The following is a 27,618-nucleotide window of genomic DNA, read 5'->3' as shown; positions in this document are numbered from 1 at the left end:
GGGATTTCTCTTCCCCTCTTCTTCCCTAATTCATTTATCTATCTTTTTTTTCATATTTAAATATGTCCATATTTATATGTATATGAACCTCCAATATATAGAACTACTAAGGACATACAGTTAGCGTTTTAGTACAACGTTAATATATAAAATGTTGAATATATAGTTGATCTATTTTTTCTTGTTATGTAAATGTCTTCTGTTATTTATGTGAAAAATATAAACGCAAAAATGAATTTTAAGAGTTTGAAGAAAAAAGGTAGAAGAGTAACAGGAGATTTGTTGCCCGTTGCCTATTTTTAGATGAATCTTCGTTCGATCAGCAGAGCTGCAGTGGTTTAGTTCTCGTAATGTAATTTTTACTGGAAAAAGATTTTGATAGATACTTACAAAACGGATTTACAAAGTAATATAACTCATAACTGTTGAGAAGGGAAACTCAATACCACGAATTTGGTGGTTTCATTGAGACAGAAATTCACGTACGAAACTCAAGTTAGAAACCTTAAGATGGCCGACATGGAGGCGGATGATGCTCTGAAAAGGTGGTATGTCACTTGCTTTTATTACTTTCTTTGAATATGGACACCACATAACAGATGTCACAATGCTGTGTTATGGTTGTCCGGTATAAGTCCAAAAGCTGTAGTCAATCTATAAAGCAAATAGCTGAATTTACTTGCTTTTGCACCTTGAACAGTTGAAGTTCGTTCTTCACGATGGCAGAAAAGGACAAGATTATGTGAACACAGACTTCCACTGTTTCAGGACCAACGCCTCAATCACACCACTCTCCACCGAAAAGACCACAGACACGAATAACTTGACCTTTAGGGCAGATCGCCAAAAGGTCGTTAAACTCACCACTACAGCTACACAGATTTTGAACCTACTGTTGAATAGAGTTTACCTATTTATCTGTTTCAGTAAAAGACAAACAAAAACAAAAAAAAAACCCAAAAAACAACAACAACAAAAACAACATGCAACATATACAACCGCGCGCACGCACACACACACACACAAACACACACAAGTGCGCCTGCATGTGAAGAATTGAAAAGGGGCGTAGAAATAAAACTGAAAGGCCCAAGAGACCCATACCAACAGAACAAGCCCTAACAACTCAACTGTTACTCACTGTCACCACTACAAGAATTACAAGTTTCACATCTACTACTACTTGAGCACATTTGCACGCACGCAGAATGTGAGAAACTCACTCAGTCACTGTCTTTCTCTTTCTGATCACATGTGCGCACACACACACACATACACACATTCTGTTTAAATGTATAAGTTATTACACATCAATGATCAATAAAATATTTAAAAAAAACCCTCTCTCCTCTCTCTCTCTCTTTTTCCATTTTGTTATATGCATCTGTTCTGTATTGTGAACTGTCAACTTAGGTGGGCCTGGCCGCTATGCAGTGCTGTAAAATAAAGGCTGATGGACCTTACTTTGTGATTTTATCACTTTTTACTTTGCCATAGCATGCGCAAAACTGCATACATTTGGTTGAAAAATACAGATGATCAAACAACCTCGGTACTTTCCTCTGAGTGTTTCTTCCTTTGTGTGTGAGGGAATGTTAGTAGGGGTGCAAGTCGTCCGGCATATGCCTGAAATCTGGCACAGAACATCTTGACTTTGGGTAGTTTCCGGCATAGAGAAAGTTTGTTTTGGTAGTTTCAGGCACAGAGAAATTTTGTTTTGGTAGTTTCCGGCATGCAAAAATTTGTGTGGCCTGGTCACTCCCTCTGATTTCTCTGTCATGTTTATTTTCAGTGGCGTCATTTTGTATGTGACAAAACTTGAATTGAAAAGAAATGTCAGAGAAGTACTCAAATTCAGATTTGTCAAAAAGAGTGTCGTTTACTTGCGTGTGCATCAATGTCTTGAAATCTATGGGAGATAAATGCATTGCCCCACTCTAGTGATTTAGCAATGAAAAGTGCGTTCACCAAACATATTTTGTGATAGCATGATATTCTTACTAAAGCCTTTTTAATGAAAAATTAATGAATACTGAATCTTAGACATGACAACGCTTCCTTTCCCAGGGAAATTTTTCACTCAACGTTGCACTTGATACCGCGCTTCTGTGTGCGTGGTGGAAATTAAAAAAAAAGACGCTCCCATAGTGGCATGCGCGCACACACACACACACACACACACAAACGTGAAAAAAGAAAAACAGGTTATTTTACGATCGTTTATTGGCCACACCTTTTGAAAACCTTTGGATGCCTTTCTTTAGATTTGTGCAAATCCAGAGAGAAAAAAAAGTGGGGGTGGGGAGTATGAAATTTGAATATGATTACGCTGACAATGGCTGTTGCAACTATTTGCGACTATCTCAAGAAGAAATCGGGAGGATGGGGTCGAGGGGGGTACTCGCAAGTGTGCACACACACACACACAGGCACGCGCGTGCATACACAAAATCACACAGTTACAATCTCGCAGGCATGGGTGCACACAAACACATGTGCACACATGGTCACCATCACCATCTCTGCCTTAACCCTGGGGCTGCAATCATTTTCACTATTCGCAACAGTGGCTTTGTAGCAGTTGTGACAAAAACTTTTAGTTTGTAACAATTGACATTGAGTCTGTTTCTGAAGTTATGTCAGCAAGTAAGTGGCAATACTCTGCCTTAACCCTGGGGCTGCAATCATTTTCACTATTCGCAACAGTCGCTTTGTAGCAGTTGTGACAAAAACTTTTAGTTTGTAACAATTGACATTGAGTCTGTTTCTGAAGTTATGTCAGCAAGTAAGTGGCAATACCCTTCATGGCTGCAGTTTTAGTGTACGTTATTCAGATATGGGAATTATAGCCGAAGTCTCAAAGATTCATTTGCATTACTTGCATGAAATAATTACTGATGTTCAAAGCGCTGCTTGTCTCTCATTTGGACATCGGTTTGCAGGCCTGCATAATATTTTGATTTGTCTGTAGTTTCTACGATTCAAGCCCCCAGAATACGACACTACGGACGAGTAAAGAAAAACTATGATTTTGCTGACTGTGAAACTTACCACACACACACAGAGCAAATGCCAAGAAGCGCCGCACATATTCGTCACTGAAGAATTTGTCACTGAAGATAAACTTTTGTAGCATTTGACATCAATCCTTTTTTTGGTGTATTTTGGTGATGACATCAGTTGATGATGTGGCACGTTACCACAGATCATTTCATCTGCTTTACCTGCATGCAGTGTTATGTTTTGTTCAGTCGCGCGTGCGGCCTTTGTCATTTTGATGTCAGTTCATTTCACTATCGCTGTTGTTTTTGATCACACACACATGTGTTGACAGACACCACACATACACAGATGGACACAGACAAACACATAGATGTGCACACACATTTTACTATTGCTTACATACATACAGAGACACGCGCAAACACATGTACATGTGTGTGCACACACAGACACACACACATACACGCACACACATACACACACCATCCACACACTTACAAGGGTGTAGACACACACACATGCGTGCATGTGCGCTCACATACACACACGTGCACGCACATACATACATAGGCAGTGACAAACACCACACATAGTAATACACACAATGACACACAAACACACATTTTACCATTTCTCACATACATACACAGACGCGTGCACACATACACGTACATGCACGCATGCGTGCACACACACACACACACACACACACCATCCACACACTTTTTGGGTGTACACACATGCATGCATGCATGCGCGCGCGCACACACACACACACAGGCTTGCATTGAAAACAAATTACTCATACACACACGCATATTATACACATGCACACACGTGCACACACACATAGTGGTGTGCGCGCATGCGCGCGCGCACACACACACACACACACACACACACACACACACACACACACACACATTCCTTCAGGTGCTTTCTTTCTTCAATAGCCCTGGCTTTGCAAGAAGTGTTGCTTATGGACAGTAACACTTGCATACTTTTCTTTATAATATTAATTATTTTCCAGAGTTGTATTATAGTTTGTTTTCATAACAATGATAATGTGATTTGTCTTTTGCTTTGAATAAAATTGTAATTGACATTTATTTCACTCTGCTGCTTTATACTTTTTTCACCATTATTACTCATCTTTTCCTATGCTGAATACTGCAGTCATCGAACAAAGTCCATCGTTTGAGAATGTACAGTATGGGTACCAGATCTTGTTCTTAAAATTATATTTTAGTAATTTTAGGTAAAAATCCCTCCTATTTTTGTCTGCTTCTTGATTTTCCCAGAATTCACCATTATTCTCCCCCAAATAACAGTCTTTAGAAAATAGAATAGTGCGGAAATCATGTTCAGGCTTGATGCCCTGTTTTGTTAAGCCTGCGTAGTATTTTCAGGTTTTGGTCTGGGCAGAAAAAAAAATTCAGGCTTAAGTAGGTCTCTCTGCTTGCACCCATGTGTTAATGATTTTGAATGCCTGAAATGGGATGCTGTTTGCTCTTGAAACAGCAGTGCAGGAAAAGTTTCCTGACGTTTGCTTCAGGTCTGAATGAGGGTTGGTGACAAAAATAGGTCACGGATATTTCTACTCTCAAGCAATCTGTCCAACTGGTCATAAAATAGAAATTCTATCAAGTAAAACATCATGTTCTCTACTTTTACGTAGGCTAATTTATATTGTCATTTTGATACCTTTTATTTGATTTATAAAAAAACAAAAACAAAAAAAACTTTGCCCAAAATTTACCTTTTAGTTCATGTTTTGACGCTCTAGTACACTTTCCAAACAAAGTGAACTTTTTCCATTGAAGCCATGGCTAAAAGGTTCTTTCCTCTTTAAAATGACATCAAAATGACCTGAAAGCATTTGACTCTTTGAGCAGCAACATCTGTTTAATGGAAAATTTGAGACCCCGTATGTTTTGATGGGTTTATCCCATTGATCTAATTTGATCTATTTTTTAGATCAGTGGTTTCAATGCCTGGCTTTGAGAAGTGTTGGCGAAGAGATTAACGTAGTTCAGGTTTTGCTCAGATATACCAATTATTAAATTCTCTTAAGTGAATTTGGTTAAAGTTATATTTTTTAAGAGATTGAAGGGAAAAAATGCAAGTTTCGATTGCAGCAGTCAAATCAGAAGTGGCGTTTCAAATGATGAAGAGAAGCATTAGAATGATTCAAACATGGGGAAAAGTCAAAAACTTTAATGGAAACCAAGTTTACATAATTTCTCTGATTGACAGTTTCTTTTTAAAGTTCTGGAAGCTTATGGTTTTGGAGAAAGCATATGGATGGATAGAAAATGAAATATAAAACCAAGAGTTGTAGTTAATGGGCAGATTGCAGATTGGTTTCCTGTAGAAAGAGGCTATTGACAAGGCGATCCACTCTCTCCATAATTAATCATATTATGTGTAGAAATATTAACAATGATGATGAGGGAAGATAAAGATATAAAAAGAATTATTATTAATGATAAAAAACAAAATATCTGTATTGTTGATGATGCTCAGTTTATGAATAATGGATACAGAATATCATTTCAAAGATCTATCCAACTGGTCATAATATTTGGAAAGGTTTCTGGGCTTTGTATTAATGCAGAAAAAAACACAAACAATCTGGTTAAGAATCAAAGAGAACTTGAAAGCAATATACATGCAATATTTGAATATAAATTAGAATCCAGGAAAGTTCAGAATATTAGGAATATGGTTTACAAATGATATTGGAGGTTGTAAAAAAAATAATTGTGCAGAAAAATCAGAAACAATAGCTTCTTCAAATATGGATGGAAAGAAATACAACTCCACTAGTTAGGGTAGCACTGTTGAAGTAATTAATCATATCTAAACTAATCCATCTCTGGATTCTTCTCCCAAATCCACCAGATAATTTGGTAAATAATCTTCAGAAAATGAGTTTTCAACATTAAAAAAGAAAAAAAATCAGTAGAAAAACAGCAACTAAAAGTATAGGAAATGGGGGATTAAATGTTCCAGATATAAAAGTATACATGCAAGCCCTAAAACACACTTTTCTCACACAAAATGAGTTCAACTTAAGATACGGAATGAATATTAACTTCTGAACGTAAGTTATTTTTAATAGATGCAGAATGTCAATAACAGAATATATATAACAAACAGGATTGGATAAGTCAGTTAATTGTATTCATGTTTGTTTGGGTGGCAAAAGGAGCTAAGACATTCCTTGATATGTTCACAACAGAAGACAAACACAGACTTAGGAAAAGATATTTCATGGAAAAAAAGTATTCAACAAAATACAAACAAGAGGCAATGTCTTCAAGACTCACTTGTGCCTTGTGTTTTATCCAGTAAAGTAATTAAGTGGAAAAAAAAATCATTGAATATATAAAAAATGGTTATATGTATAATATATATAAAAGCTTGGCGGAAAAAATGGAAGGAAAAAAAGTTTAAAGCATTTGTTAAAAAGTGTTCTGTATTACATATTAAAAAAAGTGATTGATGTGTGTGTGTGTGTGTGTGTGTGTGTGTATACATTATGTATATATATGTATATATCTATCTATCTTATCTCTCTGTCTTAAATCGCCCTTCCTCCATAAATGATGAAGCCATAGACCGTCTCCCACAAGTCCCCATCAACGAAGCACTGGACGATCCGCCAACACCTCTTGAGACCCAGAAAGCAATCCGTCTGCTATCCAGTGGCAAAGCACCTGGCTCAGACTCCATACCAGCAGAGGTCTACAAGGATGGAGGCACTGTGCTGACTGAGAAGCTCCATCAGCTGTACTCACTCTTGTGGAAAGAAGAGACGATCCCCCAGGATTTCAAAGATGCATCTATCATTCACTTGTACAAGCGAAAGGGGAACCGGCAAGCCTGTGATAACCATCGGGGCATTTCCTTGCTCTCCATCGCAGGAAAGATACTTGCCAGGATCCTACTAAACCGCCTCACAGCACACCTTGACCAAGGTCATTTGCCTGAGAGCCAATGTGGATTCCGGAAAGAGCGCGGAACCACCGACATGGTGTTTGCTGCAAGGCAGCTGCAAGAGAAATGTCAGGAGCAAAATGCTGATCTGTTCTCCACCTATGTTGACCTCACTAAGGCCTTCGACACTGTGAGTAGAGAGGGACTGTGGAAGATCATGGCCAAGTACGGATGCCCTCAAAAATTTATTTCTTTGGTCAGCCAATTCCATGAAGGCATGCAGGCTCGAGTCCAGGACAAAGGCGAAACATCTGCTCCTTTTGCTGTCACAAATGATGTCAAGCAAGGCTGCGTCCTGGCTCCAACGCTGTTCAGCCTCATGTTCTCTGCAATGCTTACTGATGCCTTCAGAGATGGCGATGTTGGAATCGGCCTAAAGTACCGAACAGATGGCAAGTTGTTTAACCTCAGAAGGCTTCAAGCAAAAACGAAGGTCATGACAGACATCATCAGAGACTTTTTGTTTGCTGATGATTGTGCCCTCAACGCTGGATCTGAAGCTGACATGCAACTCAGCGTCGACAAGTTTGCCAATGCCAGCAGGAACTTCGGCCTTACCATCAGCACGAGGAAAACTGAAGTTCTCCATCAGCCAGCCCCAGGGAAACCCTACGTTGAGCCCAACATCACAGTCAACGGTCAGAGACTCAGTGCGGTGGAGCGGTTCACATACCTTGGCAGCACACTGTCACGAAATGCGACCATCGACGATGAAGTGAACGTCAGGATTGCAAGAGCAAGCGCAACTTTTGGTAGACTCAATGCAAATGTCTGGAACAGAAGAGGCATTAGTCTTGAGACCAAGCTAAAGGTCTACAGAGCAGTAGTTCTCCCCACACTACTGTACGCCTGCGAAACTTGGACAGTGTACCAACGACATGCCAAGAAGCTGAACCACTTCCACACAACATGCCTCAGGAAGCTACTGAACATCAGGTGGCAAGACAAGCCCCCAGACACAGAGGTGCTCGCAAAAGCCACCCTTCCCAGCATCTTCACCATCCTGATGCAGTCCCAGCTTCGCTGTGCTGGACACGTGGCGCGCATGCCAGACCATCGGCTGCCCAAAAGGCTCTTCTATGGCGAGCTGCAACAAGGGAAGAGATCACACGGAGGTCAGAAGAAGCGCTTCAGAGATACTCTGAAAGTCTCTCTGAAAGCATTTGATATCAACCCTGACTCCTGGGAGGAATCTGCAGTGGACCGTGACAAATGGCGTGCTGCTGTGCACAAAGGCGCCAAGTTGTGCGAGGCCAACAGGACTGCTGCAGCTGTTCAGAAGAGGCAGGCCAGAAAGTCACGGGCAAACGAGCTCCCTGACAATGGTATGCCTGTCTTTGTCTGCCCCAACTGTCAGCGAACATTTCGTGCGCAGATTGGACTATTCAGCCATCTGCGCATTCACAGATAGATTCATGAGCATCCTTCCCCCCACCACACCACCACCCTCCCCCCATCCCCCATCCCCCATCTGGATGACAACGATGGTCATCATCGATCTCGATGGACACACCACCACCATCTATCTATCTTATCTCTCTGTCAATCTATTCATATATATATAAATCACTTTTTATTTGCTTACACAAGTGAGTACAAAATACAAGATGTTAAACTAGAACAGCTTAAATTAGGTATCATACATAGTATTCTCGGAACAAATATTGTTCGAAAAGAAATGGGAACTGTGATTTCTGCATGGAAGAGTAAGATAGTATTGAACATATATTATGGGGGTGCAGCAACTTGCATCGTTTCTGGAAAAGCATCAAAGAATTATTGAAAGCAAAATGTATAATGTGTTTGAACATTTGAACATAAAAATAAACAAACATACTTATAGGTTCTAAGTCTCCACTAAGTCACATTTCTGACCACACCATGACTGTCTCAGTGTCTGCAATGTTGATATCAGCTTTCAAAATTCTGTCAAAAACCAAGGTGAATTTTTTGATTCAGCTCTGTTCCTGCACAACCATGTCAGTAATTTATGTAAAACAGCAAATTTCCAACTGTAGAAAATCCATACCATTTGACCGTATCTAACTATTGAAGCAACCACTCAGCTTGTTTGTTCCTTGATCCTAAGTTGCACAGACTACATACAGTTGCTGCAATTCACTAATTGCTGGTCTGCCTTCTCATTTGTTTTCATGCCTTCAGATGATTTCGAACAATGCTGTAAGAATCATTTTCAAAAAGTCAAGAAAGGATCACGCCACCCCAATTTTATGTCATTGGTTACCTATCCATTACAGAACGCAGTACAAAATTGCTGTATTGGCTTATCGCCACATAGAAGGATCTCTCCCTTCTTACTTATCTACTGTCTTTTGTTTTTTACCCCTTCCCGTTCTCTTAGATCTTCTGAAAAGCTTCTTTTAGTCCCCAAAACCTCTTCAAAGAGGCCTAAGGGCCTTTCAGTATCAAGCACCTTCTGCCTGGAATTCTCTTCCTCTGGATCTCGGTCACTTATTAACATTGTCCTCTTTGAAAACAAACTTGAAAACCCGTCAGTTCAAACAGGCCTTTGGGTGTGATGAAGCATAGCTAATCGTCAGCATTCTTCTTCCTCCTACTCACCCCAATTTGCCCTCAATGGAAGTCACATGTAGTGCGTGTATGTCCGTGGGTGGATGTTTGTGTGTGTGCGGGTGAGCGTGTGCATGTATGTGTAGGGTATTTTTGTCTTTTGTGTGTGTGTGTGTGTCTGTGTCTGTGTGTGATTGTTCATACCTGCAATTTGTAGCATTTTGTTTATACATATATATGTGTTGTTTTTTCATATGCGGAGGTATGTTATTATGCGCTATTGTATAATATGTGTTGTTTCATGTACAGCGGTTAGGGCCCATTGAATGGGGAGTTTGAGCCGCATAAGTACTGTCTATTATTATTGTTATTATCATTTGGAATTGATGAAAATAAATGTAGAGACCAAGTGTGTGAGCTGAAAATGGCAATGTTTTGTGTTCAGCTGGGCAGGGGAGTGCCACCAGCTGCTGATGGGGTTGAAGTGTACTGTGGAGCGACTGTTGGCAGTACAAGCCAGCAATGTTTGGAGCACATATGGTGGATTCAAACGCGTCTCTGCTCATGTGGAGGCAATACTGTGTCATAGGATCAAACCCACACAGGTAAACTTTCTCTTTTAAGCTCTTCACAGCAATGCCAGTAGAATTCACGGTCATAGTGATGTCACTGATTACATCATCATAAGAAGGGAAAACCTATGAAGGCTGTAAATCCTCGCATTCACATTTGATCTAGAGTGAAATATCCCCAGTCTGTTTTTTCAGTTTTTGGCAGGTTATGGATTTTGATTTATGACTTGAAACATCACTTTCTAAATTCTACTGGTTGTTTTCCCCAGCAGTCATGGAGTTAATGTCTCACACAAGAATTTAAGATTATTATCATTATTATTAGTATGACTAATATATAGTAAACTCCAGCTATACTCTGCCATTCTGGGGAGATAGAGTTCAGGTTTCAGTATATCCATTGTCTGCAATCTCTGACACATTGGGTATAGCGGTCACGTTTGGCCTTGATCATGCTATATCCAATGTCTCCAGATATTATGGAAAGATTCCAGTTTATCCGATGTTCTCAGACAGTAGGCACTGTATACATATGCATGTTGTGTATTGTTGCTATTAGCAACTATTTCCTATGCTCTCTGTGGTGTGTGTGTGTTTGTGTGTGTGTTTAACATTTCTCTTTCTCATGAATCCAAGCTTTAAAGTGTAATTTATACTCAGCATTGGGCCTACATGCATTTTGTCAATTTCTGTGTTTACATGTGCGAACTTCAGTGCAGTTTCCCCCCAGTGGGGTTGTGATGTAGAGAGAGACAGACAGACGGACAAAGGGATTGAATGAGAGAGAGAGATTTGTCTCATTTGTCATTGGCGAATTTTATGGTGTTGAAAAACACAAAGGACACAACCATACCCTTGGCAACAATAAAAACACGACAATAAGATACATGTAGTCTTCGCAATATTTATAAAGACAAAGTTCTGAAAGATGGATTGAATATGTATGGTATATGTGTATTTATTTCGCCTTTGATAAACTCAGTCACTGAAATGAAGCAGAATATAGGCCCAGTATACTAACTCAGTAACTGAAGAGGACTTGGGCATTTACCATAATTTATGGTCTAGAAGACGCTGCAGAGCATAAGGCGCAACCCCTGTATTTAAAGAAAAAAATTATGTTGAACTTGTGTAAGGCGCAGACATCGGATAAGCCGCATCTGCCATAAAGCAAAAGTCCTCCATTATGGCTTTGCAGACAGTGGATGTTGTTTTCCGAGTAGTGATGTCATCTTTGGAAAACTGGATTGGAATCCGACTTGTTTTCGATTGCCTGTTGGCTCGGCTCTGTTACTCTGTCTGCTCCATCCTAGATATATTAATTTTTCATACTCATAGTCTCATTGTTTTGTGAGAAAGCATGGTATTAGCAGCTGCCATAACTGGTGCTTGTTCAAGTCAGCTCAAGTCATTAAAATGCCATGGAGGTTATGCTACTGGTCAGGCATCTGCCCAGCAGATGTGGTGTAGTGTATAGATTTGTTTGAATGCAGTGATGTCTCCTTGATAAACAGAAACTGAGACTGTCAGCTTCAGTGAGTAAGAATAGTACAGCTCAAAAACTACTTTGCTGTTGCTAACAACTTTTTCATTCCTTCATTGGTTGGGGTCTACTTACCTGTGACAACAGATGATGGTGTGTTATTTTGATTTTTTGCTGCATTGTATTATCAGCAATGCCTAAGCTTTCAGAAAGCATCAGGAATAGAGGAGACTGAAATTTGCAGCTAACCCCAAATGCCAAAGGGTTCTGTTTTAACATAATGCAATTTTTCTGTACACTGTAGATGTTCTCCCCCACTGACGGCATTTTCTGGCCATTCGTGCATGGCTTGAAGTGGCTGCGGCCAGGCATGACCTCCACCATGGAGCAGGTCAGCCGATCATCTCACTCTGCTGGCCAGGGGGGCAAAGGTCAGATGTGGCTGCGGGAGAGTTTACAGGATCACTCACTATCCTCACAGCTGGAAATTCTTGTCAGTGACGCTGAACACCTTCACTACCATTACCAAGGTGAGTGGTGGCTGTTCAGGGTCTCATGTTTGCAGGGATGTGAGAGTTATACGGAAACGTGTAAATGCACTTTTAAAAAAAGCAAAAAAACAACAAAAAAAACATCTGTCAGCTGGGCATGACAGCAGCAGAAAAGCCTCGCAGGTCATTCTTGAGATCCGTGAAAATTGGGGTAGAAAAATGGGGGAGGGGATGGAGCTTAGGTGTGGTGAAACTGACAACTGCTGTTGCGACACTCCTGCCAATTTGACAATTAAATCGGGGGGAAAAAAAACAACCCAAGAATTGAAGAAACCACTATCGCTACACTGTTTTCACCATCCCAATAATGAAAGGTTCATTTCTAATCTGTTCTTTGTAGATGAAACCAACTGTTGTGCCAAACATTATGGTTTATTTAGATCTGGCTGAGAATCAGTTTCTGTGTTGTTTTGATGAACTTGCGCTTTGATGGCGCGCTTTGAATTAAACTGCACACACACACAAACACACACACAGAGCAATCCCAAGGTTCATTCTGTCTTTGGAAGTTTAAGATATTTTGTTTTCACACTAAATCTAATTATGACAGGGAAAATACTGACACACACACACACGCACACACACACTTGCACACAAGAATAGATATCTATTCTTGTCTACCCCCCATGGCCATTCGTCACTAAACTTACTCTGGACAAGAGCCCCGATCAAGGCCCTACTGTTTTCGACTTTTTCAGATGAAGGAGCCAAATCAGGGCTTTAGATAGTTTTGAATTTTTGGTGTGGCACCTATTTTGCCTCATGACATTATAAGCTAAGAATATCTTAACTGATCTTTCCACTCTCCACTGCGACCAATAAATGCAGAGTGTGTTGCTGTGCTCATGAGTAGGAGATTTATTTTTGAGGTGACTGGTTCATGTGAACAGTGCGTGTCAACAATGTTGTCTGACCCAGTTTTTTTGCAGTCACAAGGCAGACAACAGAATTAGACTAAGGGGCCCTATTGGGGCTTTTTAACGTTTTGAATTTAATCTGTTTCAAACTCTGTGTGCTTTTCTGGATTCATTTACAAGTCATCAATGTGTACAAATTTTGAACAAAAAAATATGCCCTCCCCTGGTATAGGGAGGAAGGTGGACCACTAGGGGACATGCTCACCCATACACGTGCACCCCTCTCCTTGTCCGGAGTGCCTGATCCAAGGAGGCAACCCCTGCTTCGGCACCCTTGCCGGTGACCGCCGCAGTTATTTCCCTTGCACTGGCACTGCTCCTCGCCTATAGTGTGGGTGCGTGCACGGTCCTACCAAGCTATGCGGTGATGACCCCATCTGCCACACCGCCGATTGCTGCTGTTTCCCATCCACTAATGGCGTCTCAGGAAGCTGCTCAACCAAACAATTAGCAACTCATTGCTAACTTGCTGCAGCAATTATGCACCACTCTGCTTCCCCGTGCCACACCTTGCGCCTGCACTGCCCCTCGCCCACAGAGCAGGTACGTGCACGGCCCATTGAACTTCGGCAGTGCTGGATTCTCCTGTCCCATCACCTAATTCTGCTGTTACCCAGACTAATATCGGCACTTCCACGTCGGAGTGCCTCTTGATAACTCGGTCCTGCCTCTGAGCAGTGCTCGGGCAGATCTTGTATATCCCTTTATCCGTTAACACACAACAGCTTAACGTCGGTCCTCTCGCAGGAGCTTTTCGCGGGGTCAGACCGCTGTTCAGCTACAGGGGGATGCACATCCCACAGCAAGCCGACGGACTTGTCACTCCCTCGTCCACGACGCCCATAACACTGGATTACGGCGCCGTCATGCCACATGCCCCGACTGTCTCACGTTCAATGGCAACCGATTCAGGTTGGGATGCCCACGGCACTAAGGGACATTATAATTATTCCCCTTGCGGCCGTTTTCACCTGTGTCGGTTACGGTGGCATCGAACCACGGACTCTCACATGCAGCATGACACTCCTCCCTGTTCAGCGAGGACACGTTGCACCAGGGGGATATGTGCACTAAAGACACCATCCTTTTTGCTGATTATCGGTGCCAAGGGAGCCAACTCCGCATTTGTAACCTAGGCGGTTGACGCTGTAGTTACTTTCGCCGACACAGCACGTCACTCCTGCCCCCTGTGTTGTCCACCAATGATGTTTTTTCGGTTTCTCATTGGGTCCTGATGCCCATTCATGGACTTTACACAACTTTGCATAGCAACTGCACCTTTCTTGCTGTTTCTCAGGCTATTAGCCACTGAACTTTGGGGTTCTTCATCCCCACACACTTGCACACAGTCCTCTGCAGGCAACCATCCCTGTTAGTGTTACCATTCTCTTCAGGTTATACACAATAACAGGAAATAAATCACAATATTTTCCTTTCTATTCTTTTTGATTTATTATAAAAAAAAAGAAGGGTATATATATATATATATATATATATATATATATATATATATCCCTCCCCCTCTAAACCCCTCTAAATATATATATATATATATATATATATATATATATATATATATATATACACACACACACACAATATCTTGCTACATTTATACACATTTCTATTTACACTTATAGATGTATACTTATCCCTCGGTATACACATGTGTGTGCGCTTACGGGATAGGTTCATACGACTTTCATATCAACATGTACAATTTTATTTCTATCTCTATTCATTGACATCTATTCATTGAGATTCCCTACATAGCAATACAGACACGGAATTGCGTCATTCTGTTCACATGCCCAGATCTCTCTGTGTCTACATACTGGCACTTTATTCATATGCGTATGTACATCTCATATGTAGGTGCATACACAGATTCCTTCCCATTACGGATTATGCACACTTACCCATTTACTTGGGTATATCTGTGCACGCTACACGTTTGCTTATACAGCCGCTTATTTCTTGTGACTCGATCTCTTGTCATGTCATTGGCATATTCCTCACACCATCACTTGAGTTATTGGAAGTTTATAATCCCATTGCACATATATGTATTCATTTTCATAAATTCATCCGTACCTTGCTTTCGGAGGACGACTGCACTCACTCACAGACAAAACTGCCTCATTCACACCTGAATGTATGCTCCTTCACATATCAGTAGTGGCTGGTCCTTAGGGAGCCACACACACTCCCTTCCCACCCACAGGGCTAAGGATGCCCTCTCTTGGTGCATGGAGGGACAAGGCAACCCAACTCATTTGCCTACAACAATCACCCACCGGGCTAGAGATGCCCTAACCTGGTACAAGGAGGGATGAGGCAGTCCAACTTAGAGGTGCCACTCTGGACACACATGCCCTTCATTCCTTCTAAGTTTTAGCGGGCCCAAAAACTGCCCACTGGGCAGGGGACAATCACCCTAAGTCCATCTCTTCCACTCCTCACTAGTAGCAGAAGGCCTGGGTAATAATTGTTTTCCTCTACACTCGGGAGAATGGCATATTGACGAGGACGGATGCGTCTCACAAAGCAGAACGGACCGTCCATTACCCACAGGGGCGTACCTTTCTGCCCACTTATACCGACATGGCAGATGCCACATTCAAGCACATTAGTTCGCCCCATCGCCTTGTTTGAACAGAGATCCAGCATCGATGTCTCAAACAATTGGCGTTCGAAAGCATTTTCTGCACTTGGTCTTCCCTGCCTGATCCTTTCAGCTTCAACACACAACCACTGCTGTGGTTACAGATGGGCTTCCTTCTCAGGCACTGTCTTTCCAATGAGACACTTCCAGGGGTTTCTAGCCTAGGCAGGCTATCCCATCATGGAGCCCCAGCCTTCAGTCAAGGGCCTGTCAGAGGATGACTTTGTTGTCACTTTGGAAGCAAGCACCATGTCTTTCAGACACACGGTTGCACCACAAGACCCCGTAAAATCCTTCCGGCTTCCTTACATTTCAACATAACCTGCATGGTGGACACCTTCATCCCTCAAGCACACAGCAGCTGTTTCCTGATTTACCAATGCTGACTGGTGTCCTCCTAGGACCAGTATATGATAATCAGTCATGTATGACATTGACCATCAGATCAGCAGAGGAGGCAACTGCTGCCCCGATTATTCGGGCTGGAATTTTATTATACAATTTATAGTAGAGAGTGTTTTGCCCAAGTTGCATCCCCAGTCCCTCGATCAAGAGGATCTTAGGACTCACCATAGGGACGGATCCCAAAGGCTAGTTAGCCCTCTAGTCTGGGAGACATAGTCAAGACTACAGCACTAAGTTGCAGTGCAATTTGACTTCTAGTCCTTCATGAAAGACTAAGCTGCAAATGATTTCCCTTTGCAATTCAGAAACCGCTGATAATACAGCTCTCACTTTACTGTTGGCCATACTGAAAACGCATGTCAGATCAGTGATTTGATGTAAATGGCCAGTACAATACATCTAGAGCCACTTTCCTCCCTGCCCCCGCCCTGCTCCATCCCAGACTTAGTGCGCACCACACACAGCCAGAGGCCTGTCATGGATCCGGTCCCCTTTCTCACTAAAGAACCTTCAGCAAAAATTTTCCCCATGGAAACCCTCTTCCATTAGGAATTCCACCACAGAATGAGACTCGGTGACCTGCGGGCACATGAAGTGCACTCCCACAGCCTGATCCATCCCAGCCATTGACTGCTGACAACTTTCTGCAGGTTGTGTCACATACTGTGGTTGGATATCAGAGTATTTTCCCGTAGAATCGGGAATTCATCAAGGATGTCCCTTTTCACCGTTAGCTTTTGTTCTCACCATTGAAATTCTAGCTATAAAGATATGTGGTTGTACACACATAAAAGGAATAGAGTTAGGATAACCTGATGATAATTTGTTCCTTAGATTACTGAAAATAGCTATGTATGCAGATGATGTTACTTTATTTTTGCAGGATGAACATGATATGTTACACGTGTTAAACATATTTCAAGATTTTTCTAGGTTTTCAGGGCTTGAAATAAATCGCTGTAAATCAGTTGGAATGTGGCTAGGAAGTAAAAAAGATTGTACTGATACTTTTTATGGATTTCTTTGGAGGAAAAAGATTAAAATTCTTGGCATTTTTTACGCCAACAATACTTCTGCGTCCTCTTTAGAAGAGAACTGAGTGTACAGAATTGAGAATCTTAAAAGAATTATTCATTCATGGGAAAAGAGAGACTTAAGTTTAATTGGAAAGATAAACATAATAAAAACTTTTCTTATTTCCCAGATTGTTTACATTATGCAGGCTTTCATTATTCCAGAAAAGGTACTTATATTGATCAATCAAATACTCTTTAGATTTCTTTGGCGTAAACAGAATTGCAACAAAAAAGCTTTTGAGAAAGTTAAGAGAAGTGTAATATGCAGTGGTTTTGAACAGGGGGGGCTAAAGATGATTGATGTTAGGCAAATGCAGTCAGTGTTTCTTTTGCAATGGGTGGTGCGTCTTTGTAGTGCAGGAGAACACGAAAATGGGTTCATGTACCCAGGAAAATGTTTGCTAATTTTGGTGTATTTAATGTATGTTTTTTCACAAACGTAAAGAGTATTGCATTCAAGTATTTGCATCTGGTTAATTCTCAGTTTTGGAGGATGGTTTTGCAAACATGGTTAGATCTTAATGTGCAAGCAGGTGAAACACCATATTTAAACCTATTATGGAATAACAGACACTTAAAGTATCAGGGAAACGTTCTTTTCTTTCCTGATTGGGTCAGGGGTGGGATAATACATGTGAAAGACATGTATAATACTAATGGCATTTTTAACTATAATGACACATGTTTGAAAATCGGAGAGTCTCCAGCAAGAATATTAGAGTACAATGTTGTTGTTGCTGCTGTTTGACAGTTCACCTCTGTAATTAATGAACAAGAGAGGTCTGACATTGACCTGTCAAATATTCCTCCTTTCTGTGGTAAGAAATTACTCACTTGTAAAGACTTTAGTATTGTGCAATAACAACTACTCCATACCATGTGCCATCAGGTTTTAGAATCATAAATTTGGTGTAGATCTGAATAAGAAAATATTGGAGATTCCCTGTCTATGTTCAAAAGAAACACGTTTAAGAGTATTGCAATGGAAAATCTTGCATAATATTTATCCTACTAATATCCTGTTGTGTAAAATGAGAAAGAAAGACAACCAAAGGTGCTCCTACTGCCCAGAAGAAACTGATTATATTGAGCATTTCTTTTTTCATTGTCCGCCTGTCAAAGTATTTTGGGAATATATTAGTCCTTCTGATTGCCAAAATGTGCATCAGCATATATAAGAAAACTGAATCAAAATTACCATTGTCAATGATATTTGAAAATCAGCTTAGATATCGTAAGATCTGTAAGATTTCATAATATAAATTGCTTGCATGCACGCATGCATGCAAACACACAAAAACATACACGCATATGCATATACATGCATGCACACATTCACACATATCCTGGCAAGTATTGGCTTTTCTTCCCTTGCTGGGAAGGGAGTGAATTTCTTGCCACTTTAAACCTTCCCTATGACCACTCTTCTTAGCTATCCCTTGTTCGCTTTCGCTTTAGCTTTCGACTGAACAAGGGACGGCGCCTTCTGGGAGAGATGCTCAATGGAAAGGATGTGCCCAGCCACTTCCAACTCTGCATACACTGTTACATACATGCACTAGGTTAACAAAACCACTGGCATGTAAACAAATGTAAACATTAAAAGGGAAGATAGGGTCGGTCCATTGTTATGATACAGATGACATATCTTTTATTCATTTATTTATTATTTTTTATGTATTAGGTTAAGATAGAGGAGGAAGAGAGAGAGGATGGATGACAGAAAAGCTTCAGTATCAAACAAACAACTCACTGTAGGGCAACAATAAACCCAGACAGATGTAATCACTTGTCATACATGTTTAGAATGCATACCTCAGAACACTAGAACATCAAAAAAACCCTGGCAAATGTACACAGACATTGAATATTCTTAAAATGCATGCCTCAAGACACACTGGGGCAATTGCTGTGCCAGACGATAGGGGAAAGAATGAAAGTGATTAGTTAAGGTGTGTGGGGGAAAGTGGTGCATGAAAGGTAAATATGAGTTTGTGAAAGAAGAAAAAGAAAGATGTGGGAAAAAAGAGGAGGATGGAGTCCCCCCCCCCCCCCCCAGAAAAAGGAAAAAAAAAAAAAGAAAAGAAAAAAAGTGGGAAAAAAGAGGAGGTTGGAGGCCACACTAAAAAAAAAAAGAAAAGAAAAAAAGACAAAAAAAGACTGGGAAATGCCAGAAGGGATGGGGGTAGAGGTAATAGGGTAGGGGTGAAGGGGGTCAAAGTCCAGTTCTGTTGTAGAACCTGAAGTGTATGAAAAGGCAGAGTTGAAAGCCATTTCCTTGCAACTACCATGTCGATGTAACAGCTGTCTTCACCACCTTCTCCCTCTGGGACTATGTCTGGACCTTGGTTTCGATGTTTCTCACTGTCTTATTGTGCCATTATTATCCCTCAGGTGGATGGAGGAAGGTTGTTGACAGGTTATCTGTGCTGCCCCAATGGTCATCCAGACTAAGGGACAAGGGAAGTTATCCCTCACCACTTACAACATACTAAATGCCTACGTGCACACGCATTCACACGCACACGCACACACATGCTATTGATATGATAAGACTGCTTTTTCCTTTTCCCAAGACTTTGTCTTCTAAAATTGCCAAATGTCCCCCAGGTTTTCAGACAGAAGCCTATGATAGCTCTCAGAGGGCCTATAAGAAACATTGTTCTTTCTTTTGTGTGTTTGTGTGCAAGTTAAAACAGAGAGAGAGAGAGAGAGAGAGTTAATATTGACCCATGCAGAACAGTGGATCATTGGTAACTCATGAACAGCACCATTTTTGTTGTTGTCATCTTCAGAGAGACTTTGCTCCCCAGACTTCAGTCCTCCTTCCCTCCCTCCCTACACCCTCCCTCCCTCACCCCCATCCCCCTACAGTTAACTTTTTTTTTTTATTCAGTCCTCACTCACCTGTGTTTCCTTTATGTTTGTTGTTGAACTTTAATTTTTATGTTATGGATTTTTTCTTTTTCTTTTTCTTTTTTTTTTTTTTTTTTGCTTATAAAAAAACCCCAGTTATTATAAAAGACAAATTTGTAATAAATTCAGCAACTCCAAATTTAGCTTTTAAAAAAAAAAAAAGAACAAAAGAACAGTCCTTTTAAAGATTTCTCCATCCTGATTCTACTCATCTTTGTCAACATGCTGTATGAAATTTTACAATCAGTACAACAAAAGAACTGTTGGGTGCTTCAAATTTGGCCAAGCAGACCAAACAGATAGACCTAGTTTGCATCAGTTTGACATGGTAAGTATATTACAAACTCCTCCTTTCACTAACTTGTGAAACACAATGTTTTAATGTTCAGAATTTAATCTGGCTAGTGATCGGTTTGGTTTATGTCATGTTCTGTTCAGAAGTAAATATGGCCACATGGCACATATCAAGTAACAAACTCGGGAGTCAGACATGAGCATCATCAAAAGGAAAAAAAACCTTGAAGAGTTGCAGTATCAACCTATTCACTCCAAGATTCATAAGCCAGAATGTGATCCAGAGCATGAAACACAACCACCACTTGAAATGTTCTACATGAATCACGAGCGCCTCGATGACCAATTGCTGGGCAAAACAGACGTGCACGTTGTCCAAGACTCAAGGACAGCCCACACGATCAGCACAGACTACAAAGCAGCAACAACCCATTTTGGCAATTGAAGAAGCAACTTCTTCTTCTTCTTCCTTGTTCGCCGCCTGTTAGATGAGCAGCCCGGTGTCCTCTATGAAGGCTGCTGTCCATTGCAGCTCCTCCAGGGTGCTGTACAGCTTGGCTTCCACTGCTGTCGGTGTTGGCCAGTACTTCCTCCTAGATGCTGCATGCATCATACAGTCTTGAAGGATGTGGTCGGTTGTCATTGGTCCCTCACCACAAGGGCACTCTCCACTTTGTCCAATGCCAAATTTTGTGTGCATATGGTGGAGCAGGCGGTTGTGTCCAGTCCTCAGGCAGAAGATCTTGACCTGTTCCTGTCGTTCCAGCAAATGGTATCTGATTTCTGGGTTATATTTGGGGTGCTGGAGGCGCCCCTTTATTCCTTGCTGTGCCTTGATGATTGTCTTGATTTCATCGTATGACACCAGTTTGTTGGCCTGCTCCTTCTGTGCACCGTCTTTTGCCAGAATGTCTGCTTTTGTGTTGCCTCTGATGTCACAGTGTGCTGTTACCCATTGTATCACCACTTTCTCCACTCTGGCACTCAGGGCAACAAGGACTGAAGTGAGATGGTTCTGTTCTTTGCAGCGGTTGTTCTTGAGGGCTTGGAGCATGGAGAGAGAGCGTCTGAGAACACCACCACCTGCCCTGTTATTCTTGTGGAGTTCTGCGAGACTGTTGTGGCTGCCTCACAGAGGGCTTCTCGCTCAGCTCGGAAGTTGGTGGAGTATTTTCCTGTTGGAATTGCAATTTCTTCATCTCCGTCTTTGTATCGGAGGAAGATTCCAGCTCTACCATCCCTCGTTGCTTCTGTGGCTGAGCCATCTGTAAAGACATGGGTCCAGTCTTCTGGGGGTACTGGTTGCAGATGTACTCCATGGCCAGGGCCTTCCTTTGGGTGTCTGACTGTGTTCCTCTCTTCTCCACTCCGGGAATGCTGGTGACAACTGTGGGGAACACCCGCCTCTTCCAAGATGGGTGGGTGACATTTGCCAGGATAGGCTTTGCTTCGTGTTCCATCAAGACTGGGGTTTGTCTTTTAAGGCATCTTGACTGATGGATGAAGCTGCCTCTTTTCAGCTGGCTCTTGGTGGGTCTGCTCATTCTGTTGTTCATTGGATGGTTTTCAAGGCATTTAAATTTTGCTGCCTGGATGAGGATCTTTGTGTCCCTTCTGTCCTCCATTGACTGTAGCCCAGTGGTACTCCTCCTTCTTCAGGATTGGGGTGGATTTCATGGCGCCAGTTATGACACGCTGAGCTTGGTTCTGTATCTTGTTGAGATGGTTGAGGTTAGACTTTGCAGCTGATGCCCATGCTGATGTCCCGTATCCAACTCAGGTTGGACTGTCCCCGTATAGAGTCTCTTCAGGATACGTTCATCAGCCACCCAGTCCATCCCTGCAAGGTTCTTCATGATCGCCAGTCTCCGCTTGGCCCTGCTACAGCATCTGGTGATCTGCTGTTTCCAAGTGAGCCGGTGGTCAAAGGTCTTTCCCAGGTAGGTAGGTGTGGGTTCCTCTACAAGCCTTTGGTTGTTCAGTGTCAGCTTCGCCTCTTGTTTTTTGCTGGATAGGCTGAAGACTGTGTAGGTTGTTTTGCTTGAGTTGACAGAGACAAGCCATTCCTTGGTCCAGTTGCTGATCTTGTTGAGCGCAGTCTGGAGGCGTACCTGTGCTGTAGTGGTGTACTCTTCAGATTACCAGGTCATCTGTGTAGATCGCTCCTCTGACCCCTCTTGGCAGTTCTCTGATGATATCATCTATGAAGATGAGGAACAGCGTTGGCGAAAGGACTCCTCCTTGTGGTACTCCCTGTCTCAGTACCTTCTTGCTCTTCTGGTCCTGAATCTTGACTCGGGCTTCGTGGTTGTGTAGGTACTGGCTGATCCAGGTGTACATCCTCCCAGACACACCACATCACCATAGTGTGAGCCTGAGTCCGTCCTTCCAGACTTTGTCGAACGCCTTCTCCATGTCAGTCCAGACATCAAGTGTGTTCTTCTTTTCTTGGAATGCGTCCTCAATGCTTTGGGTGATTAATGTGATCTGGTCTTCTGTTGATCTGTGTTGGCGGAAGCCTGCCTGTTCAGGGCTCAGCAGCTGATACTCCTCAAGGTGCCAGGCAAGCCTAGTGTTGAGAAGTCTCTCCATCAGCTTTCCTAAGCAGCTTGTAAGGCTGATGGGTCTGTAGCTGTCAGCCTTCGACTTGTCCTTTCCCTTTTTGTGAATGGGGATCATGTCTGCTTCCCTCCAGCACTGTGGGACTGATCCTATCTTCCAGCTGGAGTTGAAGATTGTTTGAAGGACTGCCTTGCTCTTCATCCCAAGATGCAGAATCATTTCATTTGTGATTCCGTCTGGTCCAGGTGACTTCTTCAGGTTGAGGCTCTGCAATGCTTCCTCCAGCTCTTTCTCTGTGAAAGCTGTGGTCATGACTTCCTCTTGGGGCTCTTTCTCATGAAGTTCACCTTGGGCCCTGTGCCCTGCAGCTGTATATTCAGGAGGGACTTCCAGATTGCTGATGTTTTCATAGACGTCTATGAAGTGGTCTGCTGCTTTCTTTCCAGAGGTAATTTCCATTCTCTTGTATTGTTATTGTGGTGTGACTTGTTGTTTCGTTGCTGATGGTTCTAGCCAGTTTCCACAGCTTGCTGTCATCCTTGTCGAGATTTAGGCTTTCAGTTTTCTCTTGCTAGCTTTTTCTTGCAGCTTGTGCGCAGGACAGCTTGTATCTGGCAGTTACTTCCTTCAGCACTATGTTGTTCTCCAGTGATGGCTGCTTTTCTGCTCGGTCCCTAGCTTCCGTAACAGCATCTTCCAGATTCTGGAGTTCCTCCGTCCAGTAGGGCTTGTAGTCTTTGCGTGCTCCTCTTGGAATGGATTCTATAGCAGCTTTCAAGACTGCCTTTGTGAAGTCTTGAACCATCTTGTTTGAGTCCTTCTGCCTTATGTTGATTGGCTTTGTGTATGTATCTGTGAGGGTCTCGAAGAGAGTCCAGTCCGCCTTTCTGTAATTCCAGCAGGGAAAACATGTTGCTTGAGGAGCCTGCAAGTTGAGGTTGATAGAGAGTTTTACGGGCTTGTGGTCACTTCCTCCAAGCTGGTTAAGGACTGTTTTTGTGGTCTTGACGAACAGGTTGTTGGTGACGAACGCTAGATCTGGTGTTGATGTGGTCATCCAGCGTCTAGAGTAGAAGGTGGGTTCATCATCTTCTTGGTTGATGAGATGAAGATGTGTGTCAATCTCCCCATCTCTCTGAGTGACTGTTGAAGTCTCCCACCACCACGCAGTTGTTGTCTGGGATGTATGTATGTGAGGGAAAGATCACAGTCTTGAAGAAGCAACAGTGAACTCCCAACCACTGAAAATGGTCACATGCACAACACCGGCAGATTCACTGTGACCAGCCATTTCCACAGCCATATCTCCATTCAGGTATATCCGGTTAGGTGATGTAGGCGTTTTTATTACTCACACACACACACAGGATAAGCACAATGTTGTCATTCTGCCACACACTGTCCATGTGATCACAAACTCGCAAAGTTCAGTTTGTCCTTTGTCATTCTCTAAACAACACATCATTCACCCCAAAAGAAAATGTCACAGAAGATTTAGAATGCTGAGTTGTGACAATAATTCATCCAAACAGAGTCTCTCTGGGCTTTCCCAAATATATTAGACTGAGCAACATGCTAGATGCCTAGTTTAAGGAATCAGAGATCTGTCACCATCCCTCATGCGGCAATGTGTGTGTGTGTGTGTGCGCGCGTGTGTGTGCGCGCACATGTTTGTCAGGAAAGCTGTGCATGTACAGGTGCATGTGTGTGTATGCATGTTAGTGAGTGTGTACATGCATGTGTGCGTGTGTGCGCGCGTGGCGGTTAATGTGGGAGATAGGTAATGTAGATATGTGGTTTGTGTGTGTGTGTGTGTGTGTGTGTGTGTGAGAGAGAGAGAGAGGTTATGTGACAGGGTTCGTGTGCTTTTATTTGTAGTGTTTGGCTTGTGTAAATGTGTTTGTGCTTCCAGTTCTGTGAAACTGCATATTTGTTGCATATCTGTTGTGCAAGTGTGTGTGTGTGGTGCAGTGGTTTGGTGGGTTCTATCTTCGATGGAGTCATTATGCAGAAATGGGACAAAAGGGACAAGAGTGAAGGAAAAGGAATGAAGACAACTCATGAGGGGTTGTTTCAGAATAATGCCATTACATGTGTGTTGGGGGTAGGGATGTGATGTGTGTATCTCTGTGTTTTGGGTAATGTGGGAGCGGTGGCAAAAAGAATGTGTGTGTGTGTTTGTGCTGTGGAAGCTGCGGTATGTAGGAGAGTGTGTGTGTGTGTGTGTGAGTATGAGTGTGGAATGTAGATTGTGTGTGTGTGTGTGTGTGTGTGTGTGTGTAAGTTTGTGTGACAGGGCTCATGTGCTTTTATTTGTAGTGTAGGGCCTGTGTGCTTTTGTTTGTGCTTTCATTATTGTGAGACAGAATATTTGTTGCATATCTGTTGTGCATATGTGTGTGTGTGCATGCAAGTGTGTGTGTTTGTTTACACTTATTTGGTTATTCATTGATTTGTTTATTTTATCATTGTTTTCATATTGTTATTCATTATTTTGAAAAAAAGATTTTATTTCATTTATGTATCTGTTTATCTAGTTTAATTTCATTATTTATTTCTGTTTTTATTTACTATTCTAATTGATCAATTCATTTATTCAATCACTTATATATGTATTTATTTATGTGTTTTATTTTATTTATTTTATTTCATATGATTCTGTTTTCCCTCAAGGCCTAAGCATGTTGGGTAAAGTTGCTGGTCAGGTATCTGCTTAGCAGATGTGGTGTTGCGATATGGATTTGTCTGAATACATTGACGCCTCCTTGAGTAAATAACTCATCAAAACTTGCAGGTTGGTCCAACTAAGGAAGCAAACATGATGAATGACAAGACATTGCATCGAAAGTACATGTATCACTTTGTATGCTAAACTCACTGTCCATAGTAAACACTCAAAAACCAATCTGAACATCCAAAACAGCAAAATCAATCAGCCAGGACGAATCACATCCAGCTTTGGGGATTTTCAAGATGCTCCCCTCCGGTCGACAGTACAGAAGTATAAGGACAAAAACCAGTTGTTTCGCATAAAAACTGCTTTTTCCCCAAAGCAGTCAGTGCCCTGTCTCTCAAACAAATCCAGTATGATTAAATAGAACTGTGCAATCAACAACCATCTACCAAAAGATAAGGTCATCAGCCCCATCCACATGTAATGTGCGGCTTCTATTCAAACTGTGTGTGTGTGTGTGTGTGTGTGTGTTTGTGTGTGTGCATGTGTGAGTACGCGCAAGTTTTGTATTGATATGTACATATATGTATCATAATTTCTACTGTTTCTGTGTTTGTGTATGATTTTTTTAATTTATTTATGGTCATACTGTTTTATGTACTTTCCCCCGAATATTCCTTGTGACCCTGGTACACTTGGTAATAAAGACATATTCTATTCTGTTCTATTCTAAACTTTGATAAATTCATTTTCTCCTGAAATACTTTATCTGTCAATGTCAAATTTTGAATAAATACAGAGAGAAAAAAAAGATTAGTTCTACTCATACCAATCATTGGTTGTAAGTCTTCCAAATTAAGCCGTATTTCCTGATCATAAACATTTTGTTTAGTTTTGTTTCAGTTTTATTTTGTTTATTTTGTCAAACCTGTTGGGTTACGCTGCTGGTCAGGCATCTGCTTGGCAGATGTGGTATAGCGTATATGGATTTGTCTGAATGCAGTGACGCCTCTTTGAGCTACTGATGCTGATACTGATACTTATTTTGTTTAGCCTCTGGATCCACAGAATTTGCTTGTGTCATTCCCGGATCTTAGCCAGATAACATTTGCTGAGATTTGCATTAATTTTTGGTTTTGGTTTTCAGACAGCACAACATTCTGTTTCTTGTTTGCACACACACACACACACACACACACACACACACACATCTTGCACTTGGAGACTACCCCTCACCCACATTGCAGACACTTCTGATCAAGTGGTTAACAGATAAGGCTAAGCATTGTTGGTGAAACATGACATGTGGTGTGCATGATAAACAGACCCATACACATAGCATTTGACATTGCCAGACAGATCTGGCTTCATTGCCGGCAGTATTTATCATTATTGTCTGTGCCTCAGGACGCACCCATGATCTATGGAAATGGAAAAAAAATACTGCTGATGTCTATCGAATTTTGTGTTTGTATGTTTGCCCCTGTGACAATTCAGTGAGGTGTACACGTACACACATGAAGCAGGCATGCACAGCACACACAGACATCACATACATGCACACACACACACATGCATGCGCGCTAATGTGTGTGGATGCAGTCACATGCACAAACACACAAATTTATACACTCACACATACAAAAATTCGCACGCACACACACATATGCACATATGCACGCGCGCATGCATGCACACACACACGCACGCACGCACACACACAGTATCTCATTCACATACACAGAGTCACAGTTACAACTGTGCTGCTTTTCTCTTCCCCTCCCTCCACCATCACCTGTGTATATTGTGTATGTGTCCATGTCTTTGTGTTTTACTTTTTCACCACCCCTTCCCTCACCCATCCACTTGCACAGTCCCAAGCCCCCTCACATTCAGACATCCTACTCTCCCTGTCTCTTTCCCCACCCCCTCTTCTCTCAGTTTTTTTTTCATGTTTTACAGTCCA

At 41.9% G+C, this 27,618-nt stretch overlaps 1 protein-coding gene across 3 annotated transcripts in view; it reads left to right on the top strand.

Annotated features, from left to right (window-relative positions):
• The first annotated feature begins 509 nt into the window (after positions 1–509).
• The window catches only part of LOC143275205 (run domain Beclin-1-interacting and cysteine-rich domain-containing protein-like), a 152,198-nt gene continuing 125,089 nt past the window's right edge, over positions 510–27,618 (top strand). For 2 of the 3 annotated variants that reach the window (XM_076579178.1, XM_076579181.1), the window contains exons 1-3: positions 510–548; positions 9,983–10,142; positions 11,897–12,122. In XM_076579178.1, the coding sequence (XP_076435293.1) occupies positions 511–548; positions 9,983–10,142; positions 11,897–12,122 (424 nt within the window). In that variant the 5' untranslated portion in view covers position 510. The remainder of the gene's footprint in view (positions 549–9,982; positions 10,143–11,896; positions 12,123–27,618) is intronic. The other variant, XM_076579179.1, reaches the window with a different exon arrangement.

The sequence above is a fragment of the Babylonia areolata genome, chromosome 30 (genome assembly GCF_041734735.1).
Source record: "Babylonia areolata isolate BAREFJ2019XMU chromosome 30, ASM4173473v1, whole genome shotgun sequence".
Taxonomy (NCBI): Eukaryota; Metazoa; Mollusca; class Gastropoda; order Neogastropoda; family Buccinidae; genus Babylonia; species Babylonia areolata.
This window is presented reverse-complemented; position numbering and strand designations above follow the sequence as displayed.